A 23,520-nucleotide genomic window follows, 5' to 3' on the forward strand; every position below is an offset into this window, starting at 1 on the left:
ACCTACTTGGTTTCTGGAATGACTGTGCAATGACTTAAGGGTCCAAATTTTAGAGACAGATTTCCTAGTTCAACTCCCAGCTCCACTGTTTCCTAGCTTTGAGGTCTGAACAAGTTAGTTCTAATGTAAGCATCTGTTTACTTATCTCTAAAATGAATTTTTACAAGGTTTTTGTGAGGATTAGTAAAATAATCCATATAAAGTGCTTATTAGTTCAGCATATGCACAAATATGTATGTAGTTAACATTATAATTGGTAGTAGGAACGCTAGTATTAATACTATTATTTCTGCTACCCACCATTGAAGCAGCTAACACACTGTCATTGACAAGGGATTTGCCATTTTCTGCTTGAATTCCAGCCACAGGTGCTATGTTGTAACAAGTATCTTTACATGGAGGACCACCTATGCTTTGGCCTGCAGGTTTTAATATTTACTATTAAAACTGCCATATTTATAATGTTAAAAAATGATCAGGAAGCAACATAGGATGACTATCTTGTGTCTACATCTTTATTTGCATAAAGCAATGGTTCTTGACCAGAGGTGATTTTGTTTGCCAGAGGACACTGGGCAATATATGGAGACATTTTCATTGTTACAATTGAAAGCCAGCTTCTAGCATCTAAGTGAGCAGGGGCCAGGGGGGATACTGCTAAACAACATACAATGCACAGGACAGATCTCCACATTAAAGAATCATCTGGCCTAAGGTCAGTAGGCACATGAAAAGCTGCTCAACATCACTAATTATTAGAGAAATGCAAATCAAAACTACAGTGAGGTACCACCTCACACTGGTCAGAATGGCCATCATTAAAAAGTCTACAAATAACAAATGCTGGAGAGGGTGTGGAGAAAAGGGAACCCTCTTGCACTGTTGGTGGGAATGTAAGTTGGTACAGCCATTACAGAAAACAGTATGGAGGTTCCTCAGAAAACTAAAAATAGAATTACCATATGATCTAGCAATCCCACTCCTGGGCATATACCTGGACAAAACTATAATTCAAAAAGATATATGCACCCCTATATTCATAGCACCACTATTCACAATAGCCAAAACACGGAAACAACCTAAATGTCCATCGATAGATGAAAGTATAAAGAAGATGTGGTACATATATACAATGGAATATTACTCAGCCATAAAAAAGAAACAATGCTATTTGGAGCAACATGGATACAACTAGAGATTCTCATACTAAATGAAGTAGAGTCAAAAAGAGAAAGACAAATACTATGAGATAGCACTTATGTGTGGAATCTAAAACATGGCACAAATGAACCTATGTACAAAACAGAAACAGACTCTCAGACATAGAGATCAGACTTGTGGTTGCCAATGGGGAGTGGGGAAGGGAGAGGGATGGACTGGGGGAGTTTGAGGTTGGTAGATGCAAACTATTACATTTAGAAGAGATAAACAATAAGGTCCTACTGTATAGCACAGGGAACTATATCCAATCTCCTGGGATAAACCATAATGGAAAAGAACATAAAAAATGTATATATATGTATACTGAGTCACTCTGCTGTACAGCTGAGATTGGCACAACATGGTAAATCAACTATTCTTCAAAAAAAACTCCAAAAAACAAAAACAAACCAAAAAAAACAAAGAATCATCTGGCCTAAAATGGCATTAAGTGCCAAGATTGAAAGTTTCTAAGGGCGGTGGGTGTTGTCCATGGGTCTGGCTTTGCCATTCCCCTCTTAACTCTTTCCCTTCATGATACTTATCTATTCTCTTCCTTGAGTTTCAGTCCTACATTTCTAACCATTTCATTGATATGTCTCTTATCTAAAACAATTTTTTTTTCCTGCCCCAAATTAGATCTTCCTTTGTCTTTTCTGTTACCCTTGCATTAATGGTCCTTCTGTCTTCTCATACCTATCCCTTCTTGTCTATTCCCAACATTCTACTCCTTTAATCATCCACCTCTTTCCCAGGATATAGTAGATTCTACCTAAGTCATCCCCCCACCTCCAGATTTTCCATGCTAACCTATCTGATATGCAATAGCCAGACTAACTGCAATAATGAAAGCTCTATTTATCTCATGCTCAGTCATAAAACCTTTAGGACTTAAGCTTCTCAATAAATTTTTAAAAGATCAAATTACTTAGTTTAGGAGTCAAGACCTTTGCTGATCTTGTCTAAACCAGTTGTTCTAATCTAACCTTCCAGTATCTTTTCATATTCTGGCCCAAACCAGCCACTTTCTACTCTATGTCCTGTGTTTCCCATGCATGTCCTTGCCCTCTTCCTTCTTCTCACTTTCAACCACTAAAATCCTGCTCATCTGTACCAGCCATTTCAAATACCACATCTTCCTTGAAGCCTTCCCAGATGATCCTGGGTGGTCCAAATGGAAGCAACTGCTCTGTCTTTTAACTCCTTGCAGCATGAGGTTTGTACCTCTCATCATACCAGTCAGAGTTGCCTATACTCACATCTTAGCCCTCCTCCTCATCTTCTGTCGACTTCTGATCTCCCAGAGCACCTACCATGGGGCTGTGCCCAAACTACCTAAAAAGATTTGTTGCAGCGCATATTCTTCTATTAGCTAATATGGTTTTATAGGGTTTGAGGGTTTTTTTTTTTGTCAATTAGTGTGTTCCTGTGAATTGTTTGCCCAACTTCTAAATTAAAAATGATCCTCCCATTTTACAAAACCTACATTTTATCTGAACAAGTTAATTTTGAGTCTACATTCCCCTTACTTTGTACTAATGACTTTTATATTATTGTTAATGTGAGTACCTTATTGACTCAGCTGTTTTACCACATGAAAAACCCTTAGTCTCTACTGTCAAATAGATAATTTATTTTCTTTAAAGAAAACAAGAAAGGGAAAAAAGAGTCCAATCAAAATCGAGTCTCTTCTTGAAGATTTTTCTCCTATTGAGTTGCTTCACTTTATGACCTTTAAATCAGCCTAGGTTGAGAGGAAATAATATACTCAAAAGTAGTCTGTAATTTTATATATATATATATATATATAATATTTATTTGTAATGAGGCTTTTCTCCCCCTGATGGATACTAGTTTGTTAATCAAAATGATTGATTTTCTCATTTTCTAATACCTCAAGATTCACTTGAAGTATTGTTTTCAAGGCCACCTGAAAACGAGTATCCCCCACTAGTGGAAATTTTCATTTATGGTAATCATTAAAAATATAACTGTATTTCTATCATCAGAAAAACAAATACAACTATATTAAAAAATATAATACATTTGGGCTTCCCTGGTGGCGCAGTGGTTGAGAGTCCGCCTGCCGATGCAGGGGACGTGGGTCCGTGCCCCGGTCCGGGAAGATCCCACATGCCGCGAAGCGGCTGCGCCCGTGAGCCATGGCCGCTGAGCCTGCGCGTTCGGGGCCTGTGCTGCACAACGGGAGAGGCCACGTCAGTGAGAGGCCCGCGTACCGCAAAAAAAAAAAAAAATATATATATATATATATATATAGTACATTAAACAAAGATAAATCTTTCTGGTTTAGATGTCTTTCTTTTTCCTTGCCTCATAAAAAAAAAGAAAAAAGGATCAAATTGCTTAGTTTGGAAGTAGTTAGTAGTATTTAAAAGCCCTAATCTTGTCTAAACAAAGCTGTTGCCCGATCCTAGTTTCCTTCCATGAAGAAATCTGAATCATGACTCTTCTATAAGAGATGGCTGATAATGAGTCTTCTTCCATGAGCCTGCACTTTACATGTTTAAAAATCTGTTTATTTTTCAAAAGTATTTTAACAAAAATCTACAAAATGCTATGGGTTTAATTTAGATTGAATAAAAGACAATCTGGAGTAAATAGCTGGGAAACCAAGTGATCTCAAACTAAAATTTGGTGTGTATTGTGTGCCAGGTATTTTACACACATTGTTGCATTTAATCTTCACAAACAGTCTATGAAGCCGACATGACACTCTTATACCTGTTTTCCATATGAGGAAAGTGAGGTTTAATACTCGACCATTATTTGATGAATGTCACTCAGTTGGCCAATTTGGCTTGTCCTCAAATCCTGTCCTTCATTATGTACCTATAATTCAACTTTAAAAATCTGGGTAGTCTATTCTTCATTAATTAGTATTTCATATAATCTACATCAAGCTAAAAATAAAGTGAAACCATGACATCAGTTTGGGAATATTCTATTTGCAATTAAAAAACTATATTGCCTCGTCAACTTGTGAGTAAATTTAGTATCTGTTGTTCTTATTTTTGTATATAAGCCTGAAGGCAAGTAGGAAAAATTAGTCTTTTAAAAGGGGTTTTCTTCAACAAACCATCATGCTGACAACTTAAGTGACAGGCATCTCTCTCAACAGCTGACAGCCTAGCAGGGGCCCTGTTAACATGCGTATTAGGGAAGACTGATTGGTTTAATTGGCGGGTCATGCCTAAAAACCTGCAGAGGAATTGATGCTGAAAGAATCATTTCCTTCAGCAATATTCAGCAGTTTGAATGCAGCAATGCAACCAAAAGCTCTTAAAGTTGTTCTATTTATTGTTGAAACCAACCGACCAAATGATTACTTTCATTTTACTAAGACTGTGTGCTTTTTTTTTTTTTTACTGAAAGCCATCATTTAAAAATGCTTCAAAGAAAAGATTTCTCACCAAATTTTTCCATATCTCAAACTGGAAGGTATTAGAGGCAGACAATGTCGTGAGGAATAAATCTAGGAGGAAAATAAGAGAATTGTAAGTTCTGTTACTGATGTGTACATTTAAAAACAGGAAGAAGTACAATACATAAAAATAGTTTTAATACAGTTGTACTTAAATGTATTTTAAATTTTATATATATATATCATATATATATACTTTTTTGTATATCAAATGATGTTTATTGATAGTTTACACGATTCAGATCTAAGCGTCATCAATGGTGGGTAATGTGACCCTCTTACAAGATCAAGGATGAATGCTACTGTGTTTTTTTTTTTTGGCTGCACCATGTGGCATGTGGGATCTCAGTTCCCTGACCAGGGATTGAACCTGTGCCCCCCTGCAGTGAAAGTGTAGAGTCTTAATTAACCACTGGACCACCAGGGAAGTCCCTAAATTACATTTTAACGAGCTTGATCCATCAAAGAAAAGAAAGCAGATGACCCTGTATTAGTACAATTAAGGAAAATGTATTTTAAGAAAGCATTTAGTATTAGTCCTTCAAAAGCATTTTTTATTTTTAAGAACAATTATGTGTACTACTTTTTTATCTTACACATTTTAATTCTAAGGTAGGCTACATTTTTAAAAAAGATATTCTAATCATAATCACATTTTGCTTTCTCACCCTAAAAGCAACACTTAAGTATATATCATAGTCAGGTTTCATCATGATTTTAAATAACAGTATTACAGCATCCACAATCTTTGGCACTCATGTTAAGTGAACAATAAACTGTATTTCAAATTTTAATAGAATTGTCTTCATATATTCCAACTAAAAAAGTTTTATTAAAAAGTGCAAGAATTTTAATAAAATTTTTTGAAAAACAGTAGGTTGACAGTCAAATCAAACAACCTATTAATCCAAAAGCCAGGTAATCTGCAAGTCTATTCTAGTAGCAGCATTTACTATGTTTGATAATGGCAATTTTACTTAATAAATAGAGAAGTTTTAAAATGATGAGTTGACTCATAGGAATATTAAAATGACATTACTCTTTTGTGCTTTAAAAAGATGAACGTGGTATAAAGACCACAACTACCTTTAAGTTTTTTTTTTAATCCCATTAAATGTGTTTAGAAAACTATCATTGATATGTTAATGTTTTCTGTAAAGGCTTCATATTAATTTAATGAAGCTAACTTATGTAATAATTACAATAAGAAAGATTTTCATAGAATTCTTGGAAAACTAAGTAACCTCTTCACTTTTATTATTAGTTGAACTCAAAACTAAGTGGAACAACTGTCTATGTCAATGTATCAAATATCTCTGCATTTATTTTCACCACACTAAGGATGGACATAGAAATGTAGTCTTTTACTAAGATTATTTCTTTAATCTGTCAAACATATACTCCCAATGAAGTATTTATTTCCATACTCCTCTAGGAAAACTCCCAAACAATATCTGCGATTTATGTGATGATATACCTACAACCAATCTTCTCTCCTTCGCCCACGTATCCTTCACACTGCCATCAGCATGATTAAAAAACAAAAGTGCAAATTTGATCTCATTTCTTCTCTTCCAGGATATAGGAATAATCTCATCATCTGTCAGGTGAAAGCCTACCTACCTACATTTCCAGGCTCATTTTTTGCCACTGCCATGATGTTTGTTGATTCTATTTTCACAGCTTCACTGGCTATTTATTAAGACTTTGAAAAACAGTCAAGTGACATGAGGGATTGTAAGTACCTTATAAAACAGATTTAAAAAAAATTTCATTTCATCATTCAATTATATAAAGAGGTTATAGAAAAATAAATAATTCATTATGTGGAGAAAGAAAAATAGAGACAATTAATTATTAAAAATTCAATATGAAGAATCATGCCTCAGACTTTGAATGAAATGAGAATGAAACAACAGCTAGAAAAAAATTTTAGTCAACAAAGCGATAAAGTTCTTACCCTCCCACATGCCACGGGGCAACTGGGTCCATGCACCGCAACTATTGAGCATGTGAGCCACAACTAGAGAGCCCGTGAGCCACAACTACAGAGCCTGTGTGCTCTGGAGCCAGCACATCACAACTACAGAGCCCGCTCGCTCTGGAGCCCGTGCGTCGCAACTAGAGAGCCCACGTGCTGCAACTACTGAGCCCCTGCACCACAACTAGAGAGAGAAGCCCACATGCCACAACGAAGAGCCCACGCATCACAACGAAAGATCCCACGTGCTGCAACTAAGACCCGACACAGCCAAAAACAAATATTTTAAAAAAAGAGTAATTTACACAATAAAATGAAAGGAAATGTACTCAATAAAACTAATGGATGCTGTAACATGCCACTGAGATCCCTCACGGAAATGAAGGACTTATTCCCTCAGCTGCTGGAAATGCTGCTGGCAGACAGCCCTAAGAAACCAGCCCTTTGGAGGACAGTTTTGGCTGAAGAGTACTACCTTGCCAAAGGTTGTGACCTTTTCTGTGCTAGCCTGCATTCAATAACTAGTCAGTTCAGAAGAATAAAGACTAGACCCCCTCACCACAACTCAGGACAACTCTGCAGGGCCATTCCACATTCAGAGGTCCCAAGGTCAGCTGAGGCTTCTACTGACACTGAATCATAGTCCAACTTTTCCCTTCCACTCGTACTGACTAGAGCACTCCCTAAAACAAACTTCTTGTACACTCATCTCCACCCCAGAATTTTCTTTGCAGGGAACCCAATCTACAACAGTTAATACCAAAAGTGATCTGAGAAAGCAGACACTAAGATTTTGGAGTTGGATCACCTATCATGGTACTGGCAATAAAGATTCCTTCACTGGGGGTAAGCAGTGCACAGACAGCCACACTATCTTTTACTGATGCTGTCTTGGGTAGTATTCTGGTGGAAGGGAATGTTCCACTGGGTGTGATACTTGAGGCTTTTTGAGAAATATCAGATAAACACTAACTATAAGGACAGCAGAGTTTGATGGCTATTGCTAAGCTCAATTTAGGAAATAAAGGAAAGACACAAAGGTTGAGCATGATTAATGAGAAATTAAAAGCTAAGTGTGAAAGCCAGAGGGCCTCTTCGAGAGCAAAACAAGAGGTTCTCACCTCCAGTAGCAGGAGGGCAAGGAAAGCTGACGACTAAGACCAGGACTTAATGGTAAGAGTAGAAGAGCTTCCAAAAAGGTTAAATTCTCAACCTAAGCAGGTCTGCTATGTTAAGGTTAGAGCCCTAGATGGGAAAAAATGATATTTGACCCATGGGATAGGAACATCTAGGTGATAACCTGAAAATCATGAATCCCCAGATTCACTTGAATGGATTTTCAGAGCCTGCAGGAGTGGACTGTTAAAGGTTGACATTCCCTCTTGTTTGAAGATGATGGAGAAGTTTCCCCTAAAGGCTAGAGTTCTCTCTTATTGGAAGATGACGGAGAAGTTTCTAACTCCATTAGGCAACATTCTTCCCACTTCCTACAATCTGTCCCACCTTCTCTGCTGCCACTAGGCCAAAACGTGGGGTTAAGTTACAAGATAACCTAACCAGGAATGTGTGCACATTTGAGGGAGAAAGGGACTACAGCCTGAATTAAGTGCAGGACCTAGCTAACATGTACTGGCATTCTGAGAGTACATGATCACGGTAGGGGTTAAGGGGTGGGGTAGGGAAGATGGGGTGCAAGATGAGGCACAATAAGGAGTTGGGGGTATGGTGATTACATTGGACCTCATCTACTCTAGAAGTGGCAGCAATTCATTTTATAAGAGTAGATACATATTCTGGATATGTGTTTGCCCTTCTTGTCTTGAAAACTAATTTAAAAATGCTAATAGAAACAATATGATGATAGCTGACATCACTGGTATTCAGTTGAAGAAATAATCCTTATCAAAAGACTGCATTATAAGTTAGTTGAAAAATTCAAGATATAAACCCCAAACTCAATTAAATCCTTGTTCATTAGATTCTTTTAACAAGTAAAATAGTGAAAATAGTCTATGTTCATGCAGTCTCTTCTCCTCAAAATATAGACACATAGTCAAGTAAGTGTGTACAAAAACTTTAAATGGTTTATGCTTCAATTATCTCCATTCATAGCTTGAAAGGATTAAACTACTGCATTTTAATCCTTGCCAAGTGCAGCACAGCCTTCCTTTCAAATGAAGAACCCTTTCGTTAATGTTGGCATCAAAAGGAAGCCTTAGGAGTTTTAGAAACTTAAATTGGAAGTTGGACTATGTGAACTAAACCATGTTAGGAAAAATCAAAACAAAGGTTAATCATTAATAATGGACACCTAACATCCTTTTGATATGGTATAAAGGAAGAGATTAAAAATTGTGATTTCTGGCACTGTATCCCCTCAGTGTGACATCTCAACTTTTTAAGAAAAATATTCCAATGGAAATTTTTAAAAAGTAGTATTCGTAATGTCATTTATAGTTCCTGCATGAAGAAATTCTCCTTGGATACTGAGTCACTGTATTTCCAAAGGAGTTCATGGTTCATTTGGAAAAAACATAGCTAATAAAATATTTTTGGTATTTTCTAGAAGCATCAGACATTTTCACAAAGAATGGTTCAAAGCAGTATTCTGTACTGTTTCTATGCTTGAGCCAGGAGGATTTGCCAAGTTCATGTTTACATCTGTTCTGTAGTACTGTCCAGTCTTTCTTAGTCCCAGTTACACTAGTGAAAGGGCAGCATGAGAGTGTAGAATAAAATTATCTTTCATCTGTTTCCACTTGTTCATAAAACAGTACACCGAAGGCTACATAACTGCTGAAATCATTAAGATAAACCAGCTAATGCCAACAACTCTTCCCTTTCGCGGCAGCAGTTTAACTGCATTCTGAAGCTCAGAGGTCATCAACTCAAACACTGTAAGGCATAAGGCTCTAACTTAAAGAAGTTAAGAGGTCCTGGTACAACCAAGATGATCAAATAGTAAAAAGGCACAGGGCATACAAACTGACTAAAGATCTCAGGATGGGGGAGACAGTAGGAAGTAGGGGACTGAGAGGAACTAAAAAGAGTCCATCATCGACCATAGAGGATGGCAACTAGTTAGCTCCAGCCAATTGTTGTTGCTACAGAAATATAATTTTTAAATATGGAAAATCATATTTGAAAAATATTGAAATATAATTCAAAATATTTTAAGCAGCATGGGAAAAAATTAAAAACATCTCTGCAAAGTCAATTTGAGGTACTAGATTAAAACCTGATAGATTATTGCTTTGGTTACATATTTGTTCACAGAGAACCAACCCTACTTCCTATATTCCCTATACCAAACACTGCCAGATAATATTCTGTACAAATGCACTAATTTAGTAGATGGTGAGGAACCTATTTGAATGGGTCCCCATTCACAAGATACTATTCTAAGGAAGAAGTCCAAATTTCTAAGAATCATTTTAAAATTTCAATTTTAAGTTCATAAACTTCTATCTAGACTTCCTTTCCCTTTCTTTCTCTTTCCTATCCTGAAACATTGGGGCCCAAATGAAGATTCTCTATGCTTAGCAGAGAGCTCTGACTAGACACTTAGACACAATACTCTGGAACACAGGCACACATTATTATAAGACTAAAGGCCCTTAACGCTGGGTAAACAATAAACCTACTCCCGCCCTGCCTTCTCTTATCAGTCAAATCATTATCAGAAGTATTTTTGTTGTAAGAAAAAAAAAAGGTTAGATTGACGGGAGCCTGTTAAGTGTCCTGAAATTGAATGTTTAAGGGGGTTATAATTTTCATTTGAGGAAGATTATTAACAAGTGAGAACTGGATATATTCTAATTACTACATTTTTATTATAGGGAATTTATTCTCTATAACTTGGATGTTAGATTTTTAAGAGAAATGTAATCAAGGTAATTATGGTAAATTAGTGATCTTCAAAGACTTATTAATATTTTGAATTCTATAGTGTTAGATGAATCTCAGTTGAAGTCATTATCTCCTCTACTCCTATGAGATCGGGGTCTTAAGGAATCTGGGGGAGTTTGCAATTATTTATTTGTTTTTTGTTTGTTTGTTTGTTTAGGCTGTGCCGGGTCTTAGTTGCGGCATGCAGGATCTTCACCATGGCATGTGGATGACTTCTTAGCTGTGGCATGTGGACTCAGCTGTGGCATGTGAACTCTAAGCTGTGGCATGCACACAGGATCTAGTTCCCCGACCACAGATTGAACCCGGGACCCCTGCATTGGGAGTGCAGAGTCTTACCCATTGGACCACCAGGGAAGTCCCCTGAGTCCGCAGTTTTAATTTTTCCAATCTTGTAATGTTTCTATGGGTTAACACACATTAATTTAAAATTCCAATATGAGAACACACTTCATCTCCTAGGAGAATCCTCTATGTTCCAGAAGGTAAAGAATTCATTAGAGATTATAATACTTAATGATGGGAAGAACTGGAGTACAGGAACTTGGCATTAATCATCACTAAGATTTTCAGATTTTCCATTAACTCTCATTAAAGTTAATTTTCTTGAATGAAGGTTTTATAATACAAATTTTAGAACTGCATTTGGCCTGATGATTTTTCTTAGGGCAATGAAGTCAGTCTTCATACATTTGGTTTATACAATAAGGCTACCTACTTCCATTAGTCCCTTTCATTCCTGATCCTTTCTTATCAGGTCCACTCATTCAAAAACAAATGTTAGGTAAAGCTTATCTTATTAATGTAATATACACACTAAGTGTATATTACAAATTTATACAAACGTATAAAGATGTCATACTTGCTAATTATTTAGAAGCCACCTTCACAAGCACGACTATCCAAAACCAGTTCTTCAGGCAGGTGAAACATGGCATCTAGGATTTCTGAGTACCTATATTGATGTTAAAGGACCTTTCCACCAAATTTATTTTTTATGCATTTCTGTCTAATGAGTTGTTTGATTTTTAACAGAATTCTTAGTTTTCACTACATGATGGGCTCCTACTCAGGGGCTAGGGTTAGAGAAGAAACCTCAACTTTGCGCACAAAAAGAGTGGCTAGACATTTAAACCAAATTCAACCTCAAAATAATTTATTTAAGTGGCATGATTCAATCACTGTGATAAATGCTCTAAAATTTATGAGTAGAAGCTGTCAGTCTCTGATAATTGCTATGTAAGATTGAACTGCAAAACACAATACATATGGGTCAGCAGAGTTTAGCAGATTATCCCTCTTATAAATCCAAGAGAAGAAGAGTTAAACATACAAAATGAGTTATTTAAAATGATTCAAACTCAGTTACTCAAAAGCAAATCTCTGACAGTAGGCAGTTACGTCCCATCCTCTAGAAACTCCTGATTTCTGTACTGTCTTCTATTCTTAACTTGTTTTTCTAAACACCAGAGAGGAACTTTCTGCAGACTAGAATAATAGTGGACTTAATGAGATAATCTATCTATATGATTTCTGTGCATCATTTTTGGAACATACTAGAAGGGAATATTTTTGCTGAATCTAGAGCAGTGTAGTAATAAAATGCTTGATGTGTAATAAATTCCAATAAATTGTTAAAAGTAAAGCAAAGCATTAACCTCCCTGGGCTTCATTTCCCTGCCTTTGAAATGGTGTGATAAGACTAAATGATCTTTAAGATTTCTTTTATATCTATCTACCTACTCATTCAACATTTTTTTTTTTTTTTTTGCGGTACACGGGCCTCTCACTGTTGTGGCCTTTCCCGTTGCGGAGCACAGGCTCAGGACGCGCAGGCTCAGCGGCCATGGCTCACGGGCCCAGCCGCTCCGTGGCATGTGGGATCTTCCCGGACCGGGGCACGAACCCGTGTCCCCTGCATCGGCAGGCGGACTCTCAACCACTGCGCCACCAGGGAAGCCCCATTCAACATCTTTTAAGCATATCCTATGTGCTTGGCACTCAGTTAGGTATTGGATAAACACAAATGAGGCATGCTCCTTGCCTTTGAGAACATCTGTCTCCTTGGAGGAGACAGATCTGGAAACAGCACATGGCAATGACTCAGCTAGAATTATGAACATATAAGATCGGGACTGAGTTAACAGAGGTACTGTTGGGGGGAATTTGGGGAGGGCTTCACTTAGAAGGTAACATTTCTGCTGGTCACAAACTTAACAGGTAATTAGTTTTAGAAGCAATGATACATCAGTGAAATGTTAATGCTACCAACACATGTCATTTTACAGCATATAAGGCACTTTTTATAGGAATAAGTTAAAACTAAACAATCAGATCATTAAGAAACTTCAAGTTAAAGCAACTTGTTAAAATAATGAGACATACTCATGGCCTCTAACTCATTCAAAAACAAATGTTAGGTAAAGCTTATTAATGTAATATACTAAGTACAATTACAAAAATTGCTCATATACCCATTCCAGCCATATGAAATCTGAAGTTAATGATAATTCTGAGAATTAAATAATTTTCTCAAGATTATGGAATTAAATAAAGTAGTCTCTAAACTTCACATGTGAAATTAGAAATATATTTCTCTTAAAGCAGAAGTAAGTACAGTATTGATTAAACATGAAAAGTAAGTGTACATTAAATGCATTAAAACGTCCTTTCAAATAGCTACATAAAATAATTTAAGAAATTTAATGTTAACTCCAAAAGTATATCTTTAACAATATGGAAAACACACAATTGTAATGCAAATAGTAAGCCTTATAGTTACTAATAAAACTCTAATTTTAAAACTGTCTTCTCTGCCTTTTGTAATGTAGTGTAGAATGCTATTTATAGGTCATGTTAAGAGTGCTCACTTCAATAAGAAGAGATTTAACCTTTCTTTTTTAATGTCAAAGGGCTTTATGTAAGAATTGGAACTTCATCATTTAAAACTAAAAACCTAATTAAAACACTGTACCAAAAATAAGAAGGAATGGCTTGTTAAGCCAGATAGGAAAGTTCTATTGATGCTTTGTAAATTTATCATATTTAATTTATACAATAATCTCTAACAGAGCAGAATAATCCCATGTTATAATAATCCCATATCCACTATAAACCTTCATCCTGAAACAGCCCCCCTCCCCAAAAGTATGAGCAACAAAATTCAATGCCATAGGTTTAAACAAAACCCACCATTTGGCATTATGATGGACTACTTTTAGGTTGGCAGAAGCCCACCAAATGTGAAATTTCCATCTCTGCAATGGCATTGTGAGGAGCTAGTACTGCAAACTTGCTCCCTAGCAAAACAAGCATAACTGGGGAAAATCATTGAAAAACCCAACCTTTTAAAGTCTCTGGAAATTGTTTTAGATGAAGAAACATTCGTTCAAGAAAATAAAACTCGGTAAGAATAGTGAGTCTGTGGCATTTGAACCACGACTCGCCTCTCCCTTTCCCTCCTAGCTCAGTGTGATAGAAGCTTTGCTTCAGGCAGGTGCAGACAAAAGCATAGGGCACCCTTTCTCCCCAGGTACCAATCAAACTATTCCTCTAGTGTAATCGAGGGTTATGGTATATTCCTGAGGTGCGGGCAGGTACCAGCATTTCTCATCTCTCCCAGCAACATACTACAGAGGCTAAATTCCAAGCAAGTGTAGCCAAGATGTCAGAGAATCTCTTCTTCAACTCAGCCCCCACTGATGGGGTGGAGGATCTACCTCAGGCACAGCACAGTCAAAACAGCAGGGCTCTGATAACCTGCATCCCAGCTCATTTGTAGGCTATTGGTTCCATGCTGGAGAGACAAACCAAGAAGATCAGAAACTACCACCCACACCCTGCGCTCTGCTCCTAAAGCATGGGTGTCACTGGGAGGGAAGTACATCATTGGCTATACTTCCATCTCTGGAGCCATGGCTCAGAGATTCTGGCCAGGAGGAGAGGCAGGCTGTAACACAGAGAATACCAAGGTTCTTGTCTAAGGAAATGACAACAGAAAGAGGGGAAGTTCAAGCCTAAGGGCACACTCAAAACCAATGGCAGGAAAGCAATTAAGAGGAGGCTGCCAGCTTCATGAAACAAATAACCTATATCACTAATTATTAGAGAAATGCAAATCAAAGCTACCATGAGGTATCATCTCACACTGGTCACAATGGCCATCATCAAAAAAGCTACAAACAATAAACGCTGGGGAGGGTGTGGAGAAAAGGGAACCCTCTTGCACTGTTGGTGGGAATGTAAATTGATACAACCACTATGGAGAACAGTATGGGGTTCCTTTAAAAACTAAAAATAAAGCTACCATATGACCCAGCAATCCCACTACTGGGCATATACCCTGAGAAAACCATAATTCAAAAAGAGTCATGTACCAAAATGTTCACTGCAGCACTATTTACAACAGCCAGGACATGGAAGCAACCTAAATGTCCATCAACAGAGGAATGGATAAAAAAGATGTGGTACATATATACAATGGAATATTACTCAGCTATGAAAAGGAATGAAATTGGGTCATTTGTAGAGACGTGGATGGACCCAGTCTGTCATACAGAGTGAAGTAGGTCAGAAAGAGAAAAACAAATATTGTATATTAACGCATATATATGAAATCTAAAAAAATGGTATAGATGATGTTATTCACAAAGCAGAAATAGAGACACAGACATAGAGAACAAACCCATGGATATCAAGGGGGGAAGAGTGGGTGGGATGAATTGGGAGATGGGGATTGACATATATACACTACTGATACTATGTGTAAAATAGATAACTAATGAAAGCCTGCTGTGTAGCACAGGGAACTCTACTCAATGCTCTGTGGTGACCTAAATGGGCAGGAAATCAAAAAAAGAGGAGATACATGTATACGTATAGCTGATTTACTTTGCTGTACAGCAGAAACTAACACAACATTGTAAAGCAAGTATACTCCAATAAAAAAAAAAAATCTAAACCACAGACCAGTTTACTAGAGAGAACTAGGGGAAGAATAAATATGAAGAACCTTCCTGGGGGTCTGAACAACCTAAAACACTGACCTAAAAAACTAACCTGCAAAGCAGTCCAAATTTAACTATACCAGACTACTAAGCAATTTATGCCCCAAGGTGTTGTTAAAAATAATAGAGCAATCAGCTGGCAATCAGTGGAGCCTAACAGGTGAGTATGATCAGGGAAAGAGCCAGAGAGCCCTGCTACTACTGTCATCCCAAGGTGATGGTGCACATGTCAAAAGCTGTAGCCTCTGCGGAGCAACATCAATGAAAAAGTAGAGGGAATATAAACAAAACAATATAATAAAGAGAAAAAGAGCTAGAAAAGTGGTGGCATTGCCATTTTAGGACGATTGGAGCTTAAATGCTCCGGAAGAAATAAGGCAGGTCACCTGGTCCCCAGAGTTTCCCCAATCTGTAACACCGGCCAAGGACATGTCCACCTAATGTATCTGCTCTTTTTCTGACCTCATCATTCTTGAGGGTGCCTGAGCCTCTATTCCTCTAGCATAATTAGATAACCAGTAGCTTAAGGATATACAGCATGCACAATACACTATCCAAAGGGCTGTACTGGTGATGCAAGTATTCTGGGAGTTCAAGATAGAATCCTTGGTAGATTGGAGAGATTCTATAAGAACAAGTGGCAAAGAGATAACAGGCAAATTTGGCTTTTCTACAGTGCTTATGGAATTGATCTTCTTGAGTTTTTTTTCAGAGTTAGGAGTGACACTAGAGAAAAAATTCTGGGGAGATGTAGGAATAGGAAGCACCAAGACTCTGTCTCTTCATCAAGAAAACAACTGCACTTGCAGAATCTATCTGATGTACTCATTTTGGAATTCTATAGTCTATTGAAGGCTTGCAACTTCTAGGGGAAGGCCTGCATGATAAACTGCAGTTAATTTTGGTCTATTTCAGCTCCTAGCACAGTATCAGCCACTCATACTGCACCTCCAGCTCCATGGAAGGCAGCTGTGCACATGTTCCTGGAGCAGTTATGGTGGGCAAAAAGGACCCTGACCTCCAAATATCAGAGATCTGTTCTCGGATCACTGATTGCTGCTTCTGATTACAGAGGTGCAGAGAAAAAGGGCAAGGGCACAGCCACTGTTGTTACACTGTTGCAACCCACCTCCCTTCCAGCTGAAGCGACTACGGGGGGGGGGGGGGGGGGGGTGGGGGATTTAAAGGGATAGGGCACTTCTCCACTCACCCACCCACCCTCCTTCATTTTTCTCTTTTACCCTGTTCAGAAGCCAGACATTAAATACTTGACATTAAAAAGCAAATGCATATATGGGAAAAATTAGAAAGTAACTGTGCATGTCCAGGGAAAGATGCAGGCCCAGAAAAGACCTGAGAAGACCTTAAGTTTACCCATCAGGCTGATCCTTGGCACTGAGAGAGCCTACAACAATCAAAAACAATAAACAAAAACAATAACAAACCCCAGCAAGACCTGGGGAAGGGGAGGATATGATTTCAAGAGTTACCACATTATATAAGATTCAAATGTCCAATGAGAAATCACAATGCATACAAACAAAAAGGAAAGAACAGCCCATTCAAAGGAAAAAAAAAATCAACACAAACTATCACTGAAAAAGACCTGATGACAGATCTATTACACAAAGACTTTAAAACAATGCTCTTAAAGAGGCTCAAAGAGTTAAAGGAAGATGTGCAGAAAGTCACAAAAACAGTATATGAATGAAATGGTGTATTTCAAACAGTACATGAAATACCAACAAAGAGATAACCTAAAAGGAAACCACATAGAAATTTCAGAGCTAAAAAGTACAATTACTGAAATGAAAAATTCACTACAGGGATTCAAAGGCAGATCTGAGCAGGCAGAAGAAGAAAAAGCAGTGAACTTGAAGGTAGTGCAATGAACATTACTGAATCTGAAGAACAGAGAAAAAAGACTGAAGAAAAATGAACAGAGCCTAAGGGACCTATGGGACACTGTGGGAGTTTCACAAGGAGCAGAGAGAAAGGAGCAGAGAGAATATCTGAAAAACATGGCAAAAACTTCCCAAATTTGATGAAAGATGTGAATATAAACATCCAAGAAGCTCAATAAACTCGAAAAAAGATGCATTCAAAAAGACCTATACCAAGACATTATAATCAAAACTTTCAAAGGACAAAGAGAGAATCTTCAAAGTGATTTATCACATCTAAAGAATCCTCAGTAATATTATAAATAATTTTCATCAGAAACATTGGAGGCCAGAATGCAGTGGGCCAATATATTCAAAATGCTAAAAGAAAAAAAAAAATCAACCAAGAATCTTATATCCAGCAAAACTGTTCTTCAACACTACAGGAGGAATTAAGACATTCCCAGATAAACAAAAGCTGAGGGAGTCTGTGACCACTAGATCTCCTCTGAGAGAAATGCTCAAGGGAATCCTTCAGGGTGGAATGAAGGGGCACTAGACAGTAACTTGAAGCTATATGTTGAAATAAAGATCTCAATAAAGGTAAATACACGGGCAATTATAAAAGCTAGTCTTACTGTAACAATGGTTTATATCTCCACTTTTTGTTTTCTACATAATAATACATAAATTGTTTAAAAGAATCACTACTCTATCGCGGGGAGGGGTGGGTTGGAACGACGGGACCACCAGCTGTAGCAGTGGAGCTCTAATTTAGGCCCCAGGGTCACGGTGCGCCCCTTTGGAGCTGCAGGTGGAATGAGACCGGTGCCTACCGCGGGGAGAAAAAAAAAAAAAAAAAAAAGAATCACTGCTCTAAAAACCAGTATTATCATAACTTTGGTTTGTAACAACACATTTTCTTTACAACATAATTTAAGAGACTAATGCATTTAAAAGACTTATTTATGTTTTTTGTCACATAATGAATCTTGTGACATCAACAACTTAAAGGAGTGGGGATAGAGTAGTAAAGGAGAAGAGTTTATGAAGTCTATGTTTTGAAGTTAAGCTGGTAGAAATTCAAATTAGAGTGTCTTAACTTTAGAATATTAAGGGTCATCCCTATGGTAACCACAAAGAAAATAGATACAGAATATACACAAAAGGAAATGAGAAAGGAATTTAAACATTTCACTACAAAAAAAAATCAACTAAACACAAAAGATGACAGTAATTCTGGAAATGACAAAAAAGCTACAGCTCATATAGGAAACAAATAGCAAAATGATAAAAGTCCCTCTTTATTAGTAATTAATTTACATGTAAATGGATTAAATTCTACAATGAAAAGGCAGAAATTGGCTGAAGAGATAAAAACACATGACCCAACTATATGCTGCCTATAAGAGACTCACTTTAAATCCAAAGCTACAAGACTGAAAGTAAAATGGAAAAAGATATTCCATGCAAATAGGAATAAAAGATGTTCAACATCACTAAATAATAGGGAAATGCAAATCAAAACTATGAGATACCACATTACACTCACTAGGATGGCTACTATGAAAAAAACAGAAAATAACAAATATTGGCAAGTATGTGGAGAAATTGGAACCCTTGTGCATTGTTGGTGGGAATAAAACATGGTAAAGCTACTGTGATGGTGGCTTCTCAAAAAATTAAAAATAGAATTATCATATGATCCAGCAATTCCACTTCTGGGTGTATATCCAAAATAATCAAAAGTAGGATCCCTAAGAGATGTTTGTACACCCATTTTCATAGCAGCATTATTCACAATAGGTAAAATGTAGAGCAACCAAGTGTCCATCGAGGTATGAGTGGGTAAGCAAAATGCAGTATATACATACAATGGAATATTATTCAGCCTTAAAAAGTGAATCTGACATATGCTGCAACATGGATAAACCTTGAGGATATTATAATAAGTGAAATAAGTCAATCACAAAAAGGTAAATACTTCATGATTCCACTTACATGAGGTATGTAGAGTAGTCAAAATCATAGAGGTGTAAAGTAGAATGGCGGTTGCCAAGGGCTTGGGGGAAGAGGAGACGGGGAAGTTATTGTTTAAGATGGTAGAGTTTCAGTTTTATAAGAGGATAAGAGTTATGGAGAAAGATGGTGGTGATAGTAGGACAACATTATGAATGCATTTAATACAACTGAACTGTACACTTAAAAATGGTTATGTTGCAAATAGCTCAATTTCGTCTCTTTTTATGGCTGAGTAATATTCCATTGTATATATGTGCCACATCTTCTTTATCCATTCATCCGATGATGGACACTTAGGTTGTTTCCATCTCTGGGCTATTGTAAATAGAGCTGCAATGAACATTTTGGTACATGACTCTTTTTGAATTATGGTTTTCTCAGGGTATATGCCCAGTAGTGGGATTGCTGGGTCATATGGTAGTTCTATTTGTAGCTTTTTAAGGATTGAGCTATTTGTAATGAGGTGGATAGACCTAGAGTCTGTCATACAGAGTGAAGTAAGTCAGAAAGAGAGAGACAAATACCGTATGCTAACACATATATATGGAATTTAAGAAAAAAAAAAAATGTCATGAAAAACCTAGGGGTGAAACAGGAATAAAGACACAGACTTACTAGAGAATGGACTTGAGGCTATGGGGAGGGGGAAGGGTAAACGGTGACAAAGCAATAAAGAGGCATGGACATGTATACACTACCAAACGTAAGGTAGATAGCTAGTGGGAAGCAGCCGCATAGCACAGGGAGATCAGCTCGGTGCTGTGTGACCGCCTGGAGGGGTGGGATAGGGAGGGTGGGAGGGAGGGTGACGCAAACGGGAAGAGATATGGGAACATATGTATATATATAACTGATTCATTTTGTTGTGAAGCTGAAACTAACATACCATTGTAAAGCAATTATGCTCCAATAAAGATGTTTAAAAAAAAAAATGGTTATGTTGTATATTTTGTTATATATAGAAATAAAAAATGAATAAAACTTGAAAAATTCTTATTCAGAGAAAGTGACTTTATGTTTACTGTAAATGTAAAGTTAGTCATTAAATATAAGACCATGGAATTATAACAAACTTCATCAAAAATCTGGCTGTTTTATGTGTGGGGGATTAATAAAGCTAGAGGTAACCATAACACATTAACAGGTCAGTGTCATTTAAAATATATAGCTTTTAATTTAAGTCTCTTAAATTGACTCCAAGGTAAACTGAGCTCTCTCGCTTATGAAAGTGGACTAGGACTCATACTTTGAGATATTAAACATTTTACATACTTCAGTATATAATTAACATTTGTTCCAGGATTAATACTAGAAATGTTTCTGTAAGCAATGGGAAAGGATTTACTGAAGAGCACAGCAGGCTTTAAGAACTATTTTTTAGTAGTTCATACTCTAAATGTTTTTGTAAGAGAACCCATTTATTTCTTTCATCAGCATTATATTTTTAATAATCATAAAAAATTAACTCTGGCCTAAGAGGACAGAAAAACTTAAAGTTAGATCTAACAGAGGTAACTTACAGATATATTCTGCGCTGCTTTTAAGGAAAAAAAGGTGTGTTTGTTTGGCATGTATCAGGATGAGAAAGGAGACTTTAATTTCAAAGTGTGACAAAGTGAAGAAAAAGTTCAGGAACTACGAGACAGAATAAAACAAAATAAAACCCTCTGAAGAGGGTCTGACTTCAGAATGTTGAGAGTGAGATCAGGGACAGTCTCCTGACTCAGTGATTATAATGTGTTTTTCTTGGAGAAAGACTGTAGGTGACTGGGTTTACCTAGGATTACTGTCTGAGTGTGACAGCATGAGAGAAGTTAAGTGTTATTTCCAAGAGACTGTAATGATGTACCATAGATAGGGAGGGAAGCCCATGCTGGAGGGGGGAATGGGTGGATTTAAAATAGCAGGGTCAGTCAGTGGCCTGGAGGTCTCAGCGAGGTCCAAGAAGTGTTGCAGGGGAGGCCCTTGAACAGGCAGCCTAGAAGGATAGGAGGTGTGGTAGGAGAGTGGGATATCTGCTTAGTGATTTGGGGTACAGTTTACTTTCTGGTACCTACAAGGTACAAGGAATGCACTGAGGTGGGGAGGTCATGGTGCTGGGCTAGGTCATCTCTGTGGTCAATGAAATCATCTAAAATGATGGCAGGAGTTAGACAACTGCCTGGAAGGCATTGTATCTCCAGTAAGCTAGGAGACTGGTACATGTCAGCAAGGAAAAATGGAAGATGGTTGCTGCAGCTAGGTGGCAAAAGCCTCAAAGGAGCAGGAGATTGCAGGAACATAGGGCAGAAATAATTTGTAAGAGTGATTTGCCTCCCAGGGGACATTTGGTGATGTGTGAGACATTTTTGGTTACTACTGATATTTAGAGGGTAGAGGCTGGGGCTACTGCTAAACATCCTACAAAGCACACGACAACTCCCCACAACAAAGAATTATCCAGCTCAAAATAATAATGCCATGACTGAGAAACTCTTAGGTAGAGGAAACAGCATAAGCAAAGGCATTGCAATGAGGAAAACTAGAGCCCATTCAGGAAAAAGCTGACTTTAGTTCAGATGAAGTGTAGGTTACCAGCAGAGGAAGTCAGAAGATAAAGTTGGAAAGGAGGCTAGGGTCACCCTGTATGCAGGCTAAGAAACCAGCAACTGACTTAGAGGATAAAGACAAGAGGATAAAGAGAAGACACTGAAGATCTCTGAGCAAAGAAATGACACATCATTGAGTTGGGAGGCTTTATATATGATTGCAGTCTTATCAATAATTTGTCTTTTCAGTTTACAAGCACTTTTAAGCAAAAGTTTCATCACTCTTTAATGCTTCATTGATGTCTCATCTCCTTAACAACAGTAAGTCCCTGGGTAAGAGACATCAGGTCCTATAGTTAACAAAGCACACACAGCTGGCTAGCCCGAAATTCAGACTTTTAGCTACAGTGCTTTTAACAGCATTGCCACACATACCCTTCAACTACTAAAAATAGAGAAAACATGAAAAAATTTAATTTCCTGTCTCTTCATTTCCAGTGTCTATTTAGAGGTGCTGAGGAACAAAGAAATGGCAGGAAGCATGAGGCAGGTAAAGAAAAAAAGGCCTGAATCAATAATATAAGAAGTATCTAAATACTTCCTGAAAAAACAGAGTGCAAGCTGTACAGCTCAATTTTGGAAATACTCATGAAAGCAAAACATAGGTCACTAAACTTCTTCAATCATTTTAACCTCTCCTCTTCAAGAAGGAAATCATTAATAACTCAAGCTTACAAATTTATACCACTTTTTTTTAAGCTGTCCTATAAGTTTGTTCATCTCATTTCAGTTAGCAGTTACTTTCTATAATGATGGTAATTTATAAAAGCCTGAATATAACCAAGTCAATCTATTTCGAAGAAGAAAATACTATCTTGATTCAGGTTGCCTTTCCTATTCCTGTCCCTGAAAATAAATTAGACACCAAACAAGGTCACCAAGGCAATAATGCCCCCAAATAAATAGGACTCTTTCTGACAGGTAAAGAATTTAATCTGCTGGCAGGCATTCTGTTCAGAATAATAACCATAATACCAAAGTGTCACTTATTCCTTCTCCAGTGTATCAAATGGAGACCTAGTGACATTAAAGAGCTAATATGATGATTTCATTGGTGCTCTTTCTATACTCATGGAAAACTTATTTACCAGACAATGTTTTAGTGAACATTAATCAGAGAGAGCTTAATTCTCCAAACCACATGCATGAGAAAAATAAAAAAAAAAAGAATGCCTATATGTGTATAACTGAGTCCCTTTGCTGTACAGCAGAGATTGGCATAGCACTATAAATCAACTCTACTTCAATAAAAAAAATTAAAAAAAAAAATCAAACCACATGCATGGATCAGACTAGATAAAACCCACTGGAAGAACTTTCCACATCAAGAAGAAGAGAGCTTCTCCCTCTTAATCAGCTAAGTGTTTCCCTTGCTTCACAGATCAAATTTTGAGGGCTAGGGCTACTCTGACAGATTGCAGAGAGCATAAGAAATTTTACCAAGGTACTAGTAAACTAATTGGTATCATCTATTAATAGATAATAGATT

General features: G+C 37.2%; 1 protein-coding gene across 1 annotated transcript in view; it reads right to left on the reverse strand.

Moving 5' to 3' along the window:
* The window catches only part of ITFG1 (integrin alpha FG-GAP repeat containing 1), a 236,755-nt gene that overhangs the window by 163,431 nt on the left and 49,804 nt on the right, over nucleotides 1-23,520 (reverse strand). The window contains exon 7 of the mRNA XM_067718121.1: nucleotides 4,632-4,693. Coding sequence (XP_067574222.1) covers nucleotides 4,632-4,693 — 62 coding nt within the window. The remainder of the gene's footprint in view (nucleotides 1-4,631; nucleotides 4,694-23,520) is intronic.

Source organism: Pseudorca crassidens, chromosome 20, assembly GCF_039906515.1.
Source record: "Pseudorca crassidens isolate mPseCra1 chromosome 20, mPseCra1.hap1, whole genome shotgun sequence".
Taxonomy (NCBI): Eukaryota; Metazoa; Chordata; class Mammalia; order Artiodactyla; family Delphinidae; genus Pseudorca; species Pseudorca crassidens.